General features: G+C 43.3%; 1 protein-coding gene across 3 annotated transcripts in view; it reads right to left on the minus strand.

Annotated features, from left to right (window-relative positions):
• The window catches only part of LARGE1 (LARGE xylosyl- and glucuronyltransferase 1), a 363,903-nt gene that overhangs the window by 65,715 nt on the left and 284,229 nt on the right, over nt 1–13,959 (minus strand). For all 3 annotated transcript variants that reach the window (XM_077829159.1, XM_077829168.1, XM_077829178.1), the window contains 2 exons: nt 3,544–3,656; nt 681–806 (listed from right to left, as the gene is read on the minus strand). In XM_077829159.1, the coding sequence (XP_077685285.1) occupies nt 681–806; nt 3,544–3,656 (239 nt within the window). The remainder of the gene's footprint in view (nt 1–680; nt 807–3,543; nt 3,657–13,959) is intronic.

Below are 13,959 nucleotides of genomic sequence, written 5' to 3' on the forward strand. Positions count from 1 at the left end.
GTTATCCTTACTTGGTTTCTACTCAGTCCTTACTCAGGAGAAGTCTTAGCGAAGTCAGTAGGAGTTTGCCAGAGTAAAGAGCTGGTAAATGCTGAGTAAGAACTGCCTAATGTCCTTTGGATTTGGTTCCCCATACACCACAGAAACAAAGAAATGTGGACCCAAAGAGGAGGTCAAGAGTTCATCTAGTTCACCCTCCCTCCCCCGCCACCTCCCGCGCTGAGGAGACAGTTCAGTTCAGGGTTACACCATCCTTCTGCTCCTCTTTGTGAAACTCTCCATATCAAACAATTCTGTTTAAAAACTCTTGCAGCATGCTCAGAATACAAGGGTGATATCATTCCCTGTTCAGGAGTAGTAAAGTACTGAAACAGCAGTGAGTGCTGCAGGTCAAGCTTAAGTACACTGGCAGAGACATAATGTGTGTGGGTAAGGAGGCGGTGCAGCATCTGTCTGCACCCAGCCTAGCTCTAGGCAGTGTTATCCATCTTCCATTTTCACGATTACAAACATGCAGATCAAAACAAAAGCACATTTGTTCCCTCAGCTTTTACTGCACAAAGAATGCACACAGGCCATCCCTTATGCTTCATCTCTCTGCCACTGTGGGAACTTCCATTTTATCTCCCAAAACACAAGCAAGACCCAAGTCATTGGGTTGCAGCTGTAGCTAAACATACCTTTAGGTCAGACACATCCCTGTAGCACTGTTCAGAACGGGTGTGGTCAGACAGCTGCACATTCCAGAAACATGGAAGCTGATAGACAAGGAACGGGTTCTGCTTGATGACGGCATTGAAGATATCCTGGCAGACAAAAACAGAAAAACAATCAGGTACACCATTTCAGCAGACAGATGATCAATCACATCTCTCTGAACTGACTCTCTTCAGTCTTTTGCTCAGAGAGCAAGTGAGAGGGAGAATAGGGAGTTATTACATTAAGCTGTCAGCTCTGCAAACCTAGCTTCACAATTCTGCTTTGGTTAAAGGTGCTGGAACCCCAAGGGCCGACTTGTAAGTCTGAACTAGAGGAAAACAGACTCTTTTTCAAGCAGAATGCAAGCAGACTGCACCTGGGTTTTCAAAACAAGTATTTTGTATCACTGGCCAAAACTGTTTTTTCTCCATCATGGGGAGTACTATGTGGCAGATGGTGAACTGCCTGCTGTTCCTAAGTACAGCATCAATTTTCAATAAAAGAAAGAAGAGCGATCCTGGCAGTTACTGTCCCTTATGATGAACTACCAGTAGGAGTATTAGTTATTATTTTATATTGCTCGCAAGTGCTCTACGTGTTTCACAGAAAACACACGTGAGACAGGGCTACAAAACAGTTTACAGTGTAAGTGCCACTATGATCTACTCTTATGAAGTCATGCAGTGGGAGGGGAAAAATGGTCTTTGTGCTTAAGATACTAGAGCAGGGGTCGGCAGCCTTTCAGAAGTGGTGTGCCGAGTCTTCATTTATTCACTTTAATTTAAGTTTCGCGTGTCAGTAATACATTTTAACGTTTTTAGAAGCTCTCTCTCTATAAGTCTATATATTGTATAACTAAACTATTGTCGTATGTAAAGTAAACAAGGTTTTCAAAATGTTTAAGAAGCTTCATTTAAAATTAAATTAAAATGCTGATCTTATGTTGCTGGCCCGCTTAGCCCTCTGCCAGCCTGGGGTTCCATTCACCTAGGCCGGCAATGGGCTGAGCGGGGCCTGCGGCCAGGACCCTGGCTGGCAGCCAGAACCCCAGACCAGCAGCGGGCTGAATGGGGCCGGCGACTGGGACCCCAGACCAGCAGTGGGCTGAGCGGCTCAGCCCGCTGCCGGCCTGGGGTTCCGTCCGCCGGCTCCTGCCAGCCAGGGTCCCGGCTGCCAGCCCCGCTCAGCCCACTGCCGGTCTGAGATCCTGGCCCTGCCCATATAGAGTGGGTACCTACCCTCTCCCTGGTTCTAGCCCATTCTCTTCCTCTCTCTCTGCACTGAGCTGAGGATGGGAGTGCACTGAGCTCAGGGCTGGGGGTTGGGGTGTAGGGTCTGGCCAGGAGCTAGAATGAGGGAGGGGGCTCATGGTTGGAGCAGGAGGTTTGGGTGTGGAGCGCTTACCTGGGAAGCTCCCATTTGGTGCGAGGGTACAGGTGGGAATGTAGGGGGTGGGGCAGGGGGTGCAGGAGCTCCCATTTGGTGCTCAGGGTGGGGGTGGGATTGTGGGGGGTGCAAGAGTCAGGACATGGGGTGTGGGGGGGCTGGGTATGTGTGGGGGGTGCAGGAGTCAGGGCAGGGGGCTGGGGGTGTGTGAGGGGGTGCAGGGGTCAGGGCAGAGGGCTGGGGTGTTTGGGGAGGTGCAGGGGTCAGGGCAGAGGGCTGGGGTCATGGGAGTGCTCCCAGCCCCTTGCCCTGAGCAGCTCAGGGCAGGGGGCTGGAGGCGATATGCCCTGATTCCACCCCCCTTCCCCACGGCCCTGTCCCCACCTCTTCTCCACCTCCTTCCCAGAGCAGCAAGCGCGCTGCGGCTCCGCTTCTCCCCCTCCCCCGCAAGGGCCATCAGCTGATCCGTGGCAGGAAGGGAGCGGAGGAGGGGCAGGAACCCAGCACGCTGGGGGAAGAGGCAGGGGAGGGGGAGCTTGCCTGCCCTGCAAGGAGAGAATGGTGGGCGGGTGGGGTGAAGAAGAGCGAGCCGGGCCGGGCAGGATTTTTAATGGCACGCTGCTGCCTGCCGGGGTCCCAGCCTGGGTTTGGCAGCGGGCTGAGCGGGGCCGGTGGCTGGGACCTGGCAGGCAGCAGCGTGCCATTAAAAATCGGCTCGTGTGCCGTCTTTGGCACGCCTGCCTTAGGTTGCCGACCCCTGTGCTAGAGTAAGAGTCCAGGGTTCTCGGTTCAATTCCCACCTCTGCTACGTGTTCTCCATGTGATTTTGGGCAAGTCACTTATGATCTGACTCAAAAGCCACTGAAATCCGTGGGAGTCTCTTCATAGACTTCAGTGGGCTTTGGATCAGCTCCTTAGTTTCTCTGGGCCTGAGTTCCCCATCAGTAAAATGGGGACAGTAATCCCTCCTCACTTAATAGGGGTATTGTGAGGATAAATACATTAATGTTTGTGAGATGCTCATATTCTGCAGCAATGCAGGCATCAGAAGTATCCAGAGACTGACAGAATCAAAATCACCATTTGTCAAAATGAAAATAACAAAAGCAGTACAGAAAGAAACAGTTTGTTCAAGCTTCAAAAGTCTGGAGTCTTTCAAAGAAAGAATGAAAGACTGAAGTAAAGGCTATAAAAAAGAAAAAGTCTCCAACTGTGTCCCTTTAAAAAGCATCTGTGCATCAGAAGTAAAAATTTCAGTCTGTAAATAGGAGTCTTATGGATAAATCTCTATCTCCCACATTCAAAAATTTCTCCAGAAAGATATGGCAATGAGTTCTGCCTGTTTAAGAGAACATGGCAGGACACCTACCTATCTACCTTCCTTCCTCTCTCCCTCCCCACCCCCAATCCAAGGAGCAATGTTTGTAGTAGGACTTCAAAACTGCCTGCCCAACCCACCTGGTCAGCCAGCGAGGTTGACAGCATGCTCATTAACTCTCTTTCAGCAGTGAGTCTCCACATCTGCTCCCATTTCATCTTTCGCAACTTATCCAGAAGTAGCAGGATAACCCCTAAAGAGACAATGCAATGCAGGGAAAGAGAAGCCATAATGTAATGGGCAAAGCAAGGACCTTCATGCCTAAGTGTTGTATCACTGCAGTCAAAAGAAGAACATTTTGCAAATACCAGAGTTGGAAGCTATTCCATCTGCCAACCCGTGCTTTTGATTGAAATCAGGATAAATATTTTCATGACACATTATTTACGGACATAAACTAGCTCTAATAAATAACAATTTTGAAGGAGAATGTATTATAATTATTATTATTAAAGTACTTCTCTGTTACAGTGGTGCCCAAAGGTTCCACTCAGGATTGTTACCTCATTGCGCTGGGTGCCATACAAACACAATAAAGTAAGACAGTGTCTGCCCCAGAAAGCTTACCACCTCGGTAAGGATAAGATACAACAGGGAGTTATAGAACATCATGTGGATGGGGAAAACTGTGTTTGAAATGCAGAGGAAAAACAGAGGGGCAACCGACAAAAGGAAGTTGGTTCATCTAGACTCAGCAAAGGGGCAGCTGGGCCAGAGGGTGGTGTTACAGGCAGAGAGGGGAGCAGGTGAAGAGCTGAGGGTGGGGAAAGGAGCTGAACATCCAGCAGGCCCATTACATTGACCCTAGAATTAAGCCTGATTTCAGTATGACTGGCCTGGACACTAGGGTATTGCTGACAAACTGAACTGGTAACACCTGGTCACATTAAAGAGAGTATTTTCCAAGTCAGCTTTTTCATTCCAAAGGGGCTTAGATGGTAGTTTCCAAGTGAGAAAAAATGTGTCTCATGTCATTCAATAACGACCCCACTGCAGCTGCTTTAAGAGGGAAGTTATGGGCTCCAAAGGGAACCCTGTCAGATTACTCTCTGCCAGAGAAATGGTGGTGATAATGCTGGTTCTTGAGAATGGGTGTGTCTGTAATCAGCCAGATTCTGCCATCCTTACTCACACTGAGCAGAAGATTAGACCATGAAAAGTCCTGCTGATTTAAATGAGTAGACATTTAATTCTGACCCCATTAAGTTTTGCCATTGACTTCAGTGGGACTGGGACGTCACCCCTAAAGTGAAAAGTATTACTCAGTGTAAGCCTGGTAGAATCTGCTTCCATGTATTTATTTTAACCACTTATGGCCAGATTGCGAATCCCTTACTTCCAATGGTGAGCAGTTACTTACAGGAGCAGTCCCACTGACTCCTATGAGATCACCATTGTAAGTAAGGGAGGGGTCATAAACTAACCCTCATAGAGAGCCTATCACTGTGGCAATGAGCATTAAGCAAGGAAAAACAGGAGAGAGAACAGGATCCTCAGATCAGAAAGTAACGTTTAGCGGGAAAAGAGCTCTACATTCATTCTTCTTCTTTGGTGGTTTTGTTTCTGGATAGAATTATACTACTTGTGGATGCAGAAAATGCAGTAGAAGCAATGTAGCTGGATTTAAGTAAAACCTTTAACAGAACACCTCACAAAACCTTACTTGAAAAAATTAATTCACATGGACTTAGATAAGAACGCTGTCATGGGGAACGAAAACTGTCTGAAGGACCATAAACAAAGAGTACTGATAAATGGCAATGTATCATGTTGGTGGGAGGTGTCTAGTGGGATCAGTGATAGGTTTTCATTGGTGTTCTGGAAGAAGGAGTAAACAGAATATTAATGACATTTGCAAGTGATACTAAACTGAAGGCCTTGTAAAAATTAGCACATTTTAATGATAACTTACGGGGATTATAGCAATTACCCTCAAATATTTGAAGAAGCAAATACCAAACAGCGAGAAAAATTATTTGGGGGAGCCCAAGGGGATATAAGTAGAAGTAAAAGAAAGAAATTATGAAAAAGGAAATAAATGTAGGCTGAATATTACGAAAAACATCTTAATCTACCAAGGGAAGTGACAGAAGCCCCATTGCTTCATAGGAATGCACCAGCTGTAGAATCACATAGTCTCCAAACAGCTCTCTATGAGAAGACTCAGCTAGGAAATTGCCCAGCACTCAAGTGCAGCTCCCCTCTGGAAAGTACGCCCAAAATAATACAGCCTTGCGCTGTAGAGAAATCTATACAATGTAAACTCATAAATTCGCCTCCTCCCTCAATGTGGAGGAAGATATGCACAACTTCTTGCCCCCCCAGTTATAAATTGCACAAACTGGGTTTAATAATAAACAAAAGCAAGTTTATTAACTATAAAAGGCAGATTTTAAGTGGTTATAAGGGATAGCAAACAGAACAAAGCAGATTACCAAACAAATAAAACAGAACATGCATACTGAGCTTAAGATCTTAAAGAGGCTGGTTTCAAGAAGTAATTTCTCATCCTAAATGTTGTTTTAGACAAGTTGAAGAGTTCCTGTAGCTTAGAGTTTCAGTTATTTCTCTTTAGAGACTAGACTTCTGTCTTTGTCTGGACTCAGCCCTTGCCTTTCCCACCGCTCAGTTCCTTTGTCTCTTCAGGTACTCTCAGCAGTCTTTCTTGTTGGACAGGAAGGCAATGGAGAAGAGCCCTGTTTGCCTTGCTCCCCAGCTTTAAATAGAATTTACATAAGGCGGGAGGCCTTTGTTTCCAGTGGAAAAGTACCAGTAGTGTCCCAGGTGGTGTTTAGTACCAGGTGACATGACCACATGACCTAGCAGAGTCACCACAATTTTCCAGGATGCCTCTCAGGAAGTAGAGAGAGATTAGTATCTTTAAAGTCTTACAGTTTCTTCCTAATGGCCCATCAAGGCTGATGGCCTGTTGTCTGGTGGGTGTTTCCCAAGTACACACCCATTTGTAATTGTTACATAGTCAATATTCCTAACGTTAGATACAGAAATGATAACATGCATACACATTGGATAATCACATTCAGTAAATCATAATCTTTCCAATGATACCTTACAAGACCCATCTTGCATAAAATATATCTCAGTTATGCCATATCCACAACGTAAGCATATTTCCATAAAGAATATGGGGTGTAACGTCACAAGTAGAACTACTCATCCCAAATTAGGAGAAAGCCACCACATGTTTGAATCTGATTGAAATTTGAGAATTGAAATCTTTTGCTGCCTAGTGAATTGTGCAAAAGAAAAAATATATTCTGGCAGTGTAGTCTGTGGCCTAGTTTACTGCTGTTCTCCACTTCAGTCCATCTGGTTCCTAAGCACACTGGAGCCTTTACTGGAGGAATCCCCTTTTATCTTCAATCTGCCTTTCTGCTGTAAGTGGTTATCCTGGAAATGGACAAACTGCCACAACATGCCACAATACATTTTTGCCAAACTGTTCGTTTTCTATCCAACATAATTGAATTTTTTGTTCCAAGCAGATCTGTGAGCATTGGACTGGAAACAGAGCTTGAATCCTATCTGGAGTTTGCATGTGTGTGTGTGTGTGTATGTTTTTGAGCGCATTACTGTGGATTGGCCGAGATTGAAGGTTAGTAGGCAGCAAATTCTTCCCACTGCAGCAGCAGATTAGGTGAGATAACCTACAGCAGGATGGGAGGTTATTTCCAAACGGCAAGAACTGCAAACTTTGTTGTAAAAATATAATATACCCGAGGCAATGAACTATCCATTTATTTAAAAAAAAATCTCATTGCAGGATTCAATTCATTCTGCTACATTTGTAAAATGTGTTTTATTATACATCTATATATATGTACTGCTAACTTTTGCTTTCTAATAAATCTTCTTTAAAAGCCCAATCTGTGGAAGGATGGGGAAAGTACTTTACATCTGCAGTATTCTCCATTTATTCACCCTCTCCCAGTCTTCTGTCAGGCAGTACTTTACAGTGTCACAACTAAAGAGATTACGAGTTCCTGAGGGGTTATCACAGTTGCACCTGAGTGGCAAAAGCTTCAGGGAAGGGAGGGGAGAAACCAGAGCAGATGCATATGTATATGAATTATGATCCAATGCAGCACAGGAAACATGTTCATGGCTTTTAAATACAATGCTATTGATAAATTAGACTGATAACTTCTAGTCTAATTTACCTAAAGGTTTGGTTTAACACATTGATACAATCACCATTCAGGGCTTCTGAATTGCAGAATTGTACTTTACTGCCACTGTAAAAATAAAGGGGAATATTTATAGCAGTTTAAACATTCATTAAAATTATACAATTCTCATTAGTATTAGTGAGAATAAGAGATTTGCATTGAGGGGAGAGTTAATTCAATTCATTGACTTCATCTTATTTAGCATAAAAGCAAAAATAAATGTGAATAGGAAACTTTTAAAATGATAATGCAAAAGATCAGTGCTTTCTCTTTAGAATCCAGTGCACTTTCATAAAGTTCTTCCATTGCTAAAAGGACACAAAATCAATGTCCCAGCATCCTGTAAGTCTCAACTAGCTCCCTTAGACACTTAGAATGTAGACGAAGTGCTTGGGACCATAGGAGAAAAAGATTTGCCTCAGGTGCCCGCTCCCAGAGCCAAATTGACTGAAATTTCAGGCTGGATTCAAGATGACAAACCAGCAGAATGCAGAGGGCTCAGGGATTTACCCTCAGCTGCTGTGCTGGGCGAGGAAGAGGTTAGGACCCTCTTCCCCCAAAAGGAATCTTTCAGGAACATCTGGCCCCAGTTATGGAGCTTTTCATCTTTAGATGAGAGTGTATCATTTTCTTTTCCCCACATTCCCAAACAGAAGCAGAAGAAAAAGTCTAGCAGAAAGAAAACACAAAGAGAAAAGGGGGAATCCACTGGCTTAGGAGTATTAGCCAGGCTATGATTAACCGCAGAATGCCTCACTATAAAAAACAAGCCCAGGCAAATATTACAAAGCTGTGAATGCCTTGAAGAGCTCTTTGAAAAGCACTCCGGTTCATTGACCATTCTGTTTCTGTGGGGCTTTAATGTTTTTTGGGTTTCTCTTTCCTTGTGCCTTATTACTAAGGACCATTGACATGTTAACGGATTCTTTGCTTCTTAGAAGTTCATTTACTCCTACTGCTCCATGGATCTCAACCTGGGCCATCTGAAGTGTTACAGCCCCTGAGTAGATGCAGTAGGGCCAGGGGGCTAGGAGGAAGGCTCCCTTTGGTTTATAAAAATAAGACTCAAAATGCTGAATGCTTCACTACTTTGCAGAAGAGAGGGTTTTTATTATTGTTTTTTATTTGGCTTGATGAAAGGTGCGGGGTTTTCCCCCGATTGTTTAATCTAAAATCTACTGTTGACTCTATACTAGGTTCATATTTGATCAGCAAAGTAAAACAATCCTATATTTTGTCATTTTCAGAAACTACTGGCTCTGAGACAGAATGAAATGATCCCCACATCTTTGATTTTGCTGGGGTTTGGAAAGTTCATGAGGGCCAAACTTCAGACTGATGATCCCTGGGGAGCCATGTGCTTATTTCCAACCTTAAAGCCATGGCCCTCTGTTTGCAGAGCTGTCAGTGTACTCACCACCCTCTTCTCCAGCCATCAGTTCCATTCCTCAGTGTAACATTTGCATGAAGGGATGGAACTTGGGAGGTGAGGCAAGGATGGAGGAAGGGAAAACAGAAATGACTCCCCGTCTTCTGACCCTCATTGTATGGATACTAGGTATTTTCCTCATTTTCCTTCTGAAAAGTTGACAGGTAACACATTTGTGACATCATAAGTGGTTGCTGTCGAGATGCTTCTAGCTCTAGGTGAGTGATAATTGGAACTTCTATCCCACAGGAAATTTGGCTGTGTCAACCTTTGTTTTTGTCCCAAATCAGGATAAAAAGTTGAAATTTTTCGCAGAACAGAAATTCTGAAAAAATTCAATTTGGAAGCGTTGAAACATTACTGCATTTTCCCACTGTAATGCACTGCCTCATGGGAGCTGTAGTCAAGAGCCTGCTTCCCCTACTCTTCTCTATGGGCCAGGCTCCCTAACTGAATTACGTCTGCCAAGACATGCCCAGAGGTATGTGACTCCTATCATGCACCAAGCAGAGCGTGGTTAGACATTAAAATGTAGTTCCTTATCAATGCATTGCATTATAGGAAATGCAATCCTCCAGGGAGCTCAGCCCATAGGAGAGAATTGGGGCTTGTAAGGCAGTGCACTGACAGGGGAATACAGTTTGTTTTAATGAACTGGTGTGAAACAAAATTTTTGGGTCAGTTTAGCAAAATGAAATATTTTGATTTAGGTTGAACTGACCTGAAACAAAATATTTCATTTTGATTTTTGGCAAAAATTGAGATTTTCCGCTGGAAAATTTTGGTATTATAGAAACTGCTTTTCCCATCAGAAAGTCATTCAGATGGGAAATTCTTGACCAGCTCTCCTTCTAGCAGAGGGAACATCGGGGCTTCTATTGAAGTTCACAAAGGCATGTGAATGTAGGCAGTTATAAAAGAGCAATTTAGCAAAGGAAACACAGGTCATATAGTGAAACTTTCAAATTAAATCCATTCATTAAAGCTGTCATTTTAAGTCAGGTGCAAAAATATTCAATACTGAGTAAAGAAAGTTTAGCTGCTTTTGAAGTTTTTTATTTAGCTGTAAGTGTGACCCTGCCTCTTTCTTTCAGCCAGTACAAAGTGCTTTTGTGAGTTGTTTAGGTGATAGCAAAATATGTGAACAGCACCTCAGAATCCATCTATTTTAGCTATTTATATAGTGCCTATTACCATAGTGTCCAAGTGCTGGATTACCTAAAGCAGTATAGTACCTGACAGAGATAGGCAGGGACTCATTTTAAAATTTATTATAAAGCATCAGCAAGATTTAAAAAAACTCATTTGGATTTTACAATGTATGACAAGCATCCCAAAGACCACACTTCAGACCACCCAATCCAGAGTGTGGTAAGGGGTAATGTGCCAATCGTAGGCTGGCACTGTGAAGGTTTAGACTAAGCTTGTAGCCTCAGCATAATGTGTGGCTTGTAGCTGAGCTGTCCCAGGGGGAATGACAGGAAGGAAATGTGACACAGAGATTCACTGTGTCACTGTGGTCAAAAGGGCTAATGCAGTCCTTGGATGCATAAACATAGGAATCTCATGGAGATTATTATAGAGAGGTTATTTTACGTCTGTATTTGGCACTAGTGCAACTGCTGCTGGAATACAGTGTCCAGTTCTGGTATCCATAATTCAAGAAGGATGTTGATAATTGAAGAGGGCTCAGAGAAGAGTCATGAGAATGATTAAAGAATTAGAAAACATGCCTTACAATGATAGACTCAAAGAGCTCAATCTATTTAGCTTAAGAAAGAGAAGGATAATATGTAGCTTGATTACAGTCTCTAAGTACTCACATAGGAAACAAATATTTAATAATGGGCTCTTCAATCTAGCAGAGAAAGGTATAGGGCAATCCAACGGTTGCTAGACAAATTCAGATTGGAGATATGGCATAAATTTTTAACAGTGGCAGTAATTAACCACTGGAATAATATATCAAGGACTTGTGCTGGAGTCTCCATCATGGACAACTTTCAAATCAAGGGCTAATGGGATCCTTGGATATATTCTAAAAGACATGCTCAAGGAATTATTTGCGGAAGTTTGCTGGACTGTGTTATACAGGACATCTGACTAGATGATCATAATGGTGCTTTCTGGCCTTGGAATCTATTCATCTATGAAGATCTAAATAACCAATTGTACCATTGCTGATATGGAATCCACTGGGCCAGACCAAAAGGTGTGATTCTTATTCACACCAGGAGATTATGAAGTTAAGCAACACACACTGAAAGTGGAGTACACTGTAGTAAATTCTGCACACAGTAATATGTTTGTATATTCATGCACATAAACATGAATGCACACTTATTTATTGTGATGGGGGGCCTCTAGGCAGTACCGTGATACAAATAATAAATCGTAACAATAACAAATATGTTGATATATTAAATTAGAAGCCCATGAAATTCAGAGTTTAAGATGCACAGACATTCAAACAGCCACCACAACCATAACTCTGCCCCAGCTGGGATGAGACAGTGTATGTAAGTCTGAGATTTATAAATCTCTGCATAGTTTTTAAAGTAGTTCATCTTAAGGAAGCCCTGTGGGCAGTTGGATATCATTAAGTGAAAGATACCAGTTCAGAGAATGATGGTGAAATTGTTGACTTGATTTATGGACCTGTCTAACTCTTGGTCATAACACTGTGGCCTGGAAATAATTTGGATTGTTTTCTGCTGTTACTGGTATAATAAAGACCATATCTTATGAATGTGTTTTTTAATACTTAGTGAGTGGACAATTGGCACAATAATACATTTCTATTGCATCTTGATCTATCACTTAGCCATTCATTTATGTACACAACCCTTGTGTTTTTAAAAAGGCTTTAATAATGTATGACACCTAAAGAAGATTTGCAATTGTCTGTAATTTGTTAAATGAGAACACAGAATGCGTCCACATTTGAACGTGCCCCTCTTAAAAAAGGAGCAGAGTAAAAAATCTGTTTTGAATTTAAAAGTGGGTATCCCTCTGGGCATAATGACAGAATGCATAACTCTGGTATTCTGGATGTGCGTATGGAAAATGAGGCGATGATGGAGTGCATTTTGAAGTAAGTTTATCACAGCTACTCTGCAGGGAGCCTATTTCCTCTTGCAGCATTATGAGCACTTTATTTACACTTCCCGATGACCACTTAGCGTAATGGAACACTCTTAGTTTATGTTTTCTTCCCCCAAAGTATGAGTTATGGCTTGTTGTTTCTTCTCGGGCAAAGTTACAATTGTGGAAGCTATCTGAGTCTGACCCTGGCTTATTGTACAGGTGCAATCTTCACTCTGAATTTCCTGGGTTTCTAACATTTGATATATTTATTTTAACTCCAACCTTCTTGAAAGATTTAAAATGCAATATATGTGCCTATAAGCTTAGCTTCTCATTAACTATATTTTTGGTGGAGGAATTTTCCTATTTTTTTTAAATTCTCTAAAAATACTACTGGAAAAGAGCCTTCTTACTGCAGACTCTAGAAGGAGGAAGCCCCAAACCAGGCATGCAGCAGAGCTTAGGAGGTCCATGGGGTGAACACCCCTGCTGGTCACTGAGCCTCCTGCTAAGCAAAGTCGCCACCCATCCTCTTGTGAAGAGGAGTTCTGATGTGGCAAGTCTCTGAAAGGTCAGCAAAAAGAGAGTAACACGCCTGAGAACTTCAGACCCGAGGAACAGGACTCTTCTTTGACAGAACCCAGGACGTGCACAGAAGTGCAGCTCACCTTCTCTCAACTATTGCAGGGCTGGGGGGGGCTCTCCAATGAAAATCTGCAGGAAGGAGATGGGTGTGGCTGATGGGAGACTTAAAAATTAGCAGAATCAGAAGAAGCAGGGGGGAAACCTTCCCACCCATCCTACTGCACACAGGCCTCCATGGAGAGGGTGGTGGGGAGCGATGAACCCGTACTGGCTCTTTCTGTGGCTGTTTCCTGGGGCCAATGCAGGGAGTTGCAGGGATGGAACATCCCCTGGAGAGACTCTTCCCATGAACTTTAGAAGGCTCCTCAGCCTCCTGGTAGCTTCCATCCCTTGTGGCCCTTATGAGGCTATTTGGAGCCTTTCAAATCTAAGCACCTCATAAATCCCCTACCAACATCCAGAGCTAAAATATGTTCACAGATGGTGTGGGGGATGAGCAGTGTGTTCCATAAAGCTCACCAGTGGGGTCCACAGGCAGGAGACCAATGGCCCTGGATCTCCTTATCCATCCCAATCCCCCTGCCATCTCCAGTCCAGACAACCTCACAAAGTCAATGGGATTTAGAGTCCTAAGTGCCTAAGTCACTTTTGAAAATGGGGCTTAGTCATTTAGGCATTTCTAAAAAATTTACACATTGTGCTGTTCTTCGCTGGTACAGAATTGTGATGCAGAGTGGAAAGAGATTTGAAAGAGCCTATGAACTACAAAAGCAGAGATTATACCATAGAGGCAGTGGAAAGTAACAACTCCAGAGTTTCCAATTGGTGAGCCAGAGAGGATCTCTGAGGTGGAAAGCAGCAGCAGCAGTAGCTCACAAAGTCCTGCAGACATTCTAAAGTCCCTGAAGCTGTAAACCCCAATTAATACATTCCAATGTGAAGTCTTGGTGAGGCTGAGAAGTGGGAGCTGTGGAATCAGTACCCTGTAGCAAAAGGACTATGATCAATCAGCGTGGAGGAGTGAGAGATGTCACAAGGCTGTGAGTGCCTAACACAGCTGGCGCTGTAGAACATTCATTCCCAAGGGCAACTCAGAATGCATTTCTGTATATGTCCAGGAGTCAGGATGAAGTTACCAAAATGGATACTAACTGGAAGGGAGACATTGCCAGGTACTTGTCTTAATACATTGCAAAGCACTTTGT

Source organism: Eretmochelys imbricata, chromosome 1 (assembly GCF_965152235.1).
Source record: "Eretmochelys imbricata isolate rEreImb1 chromosome 1, rEreImb1.hap1, whole genome shotgun sequence".
NCBI lineage: Eukaryota > Metazoa > Chordata > Testudines > Cheloniidae > Eretmochelys > Eretmochelys imbricata.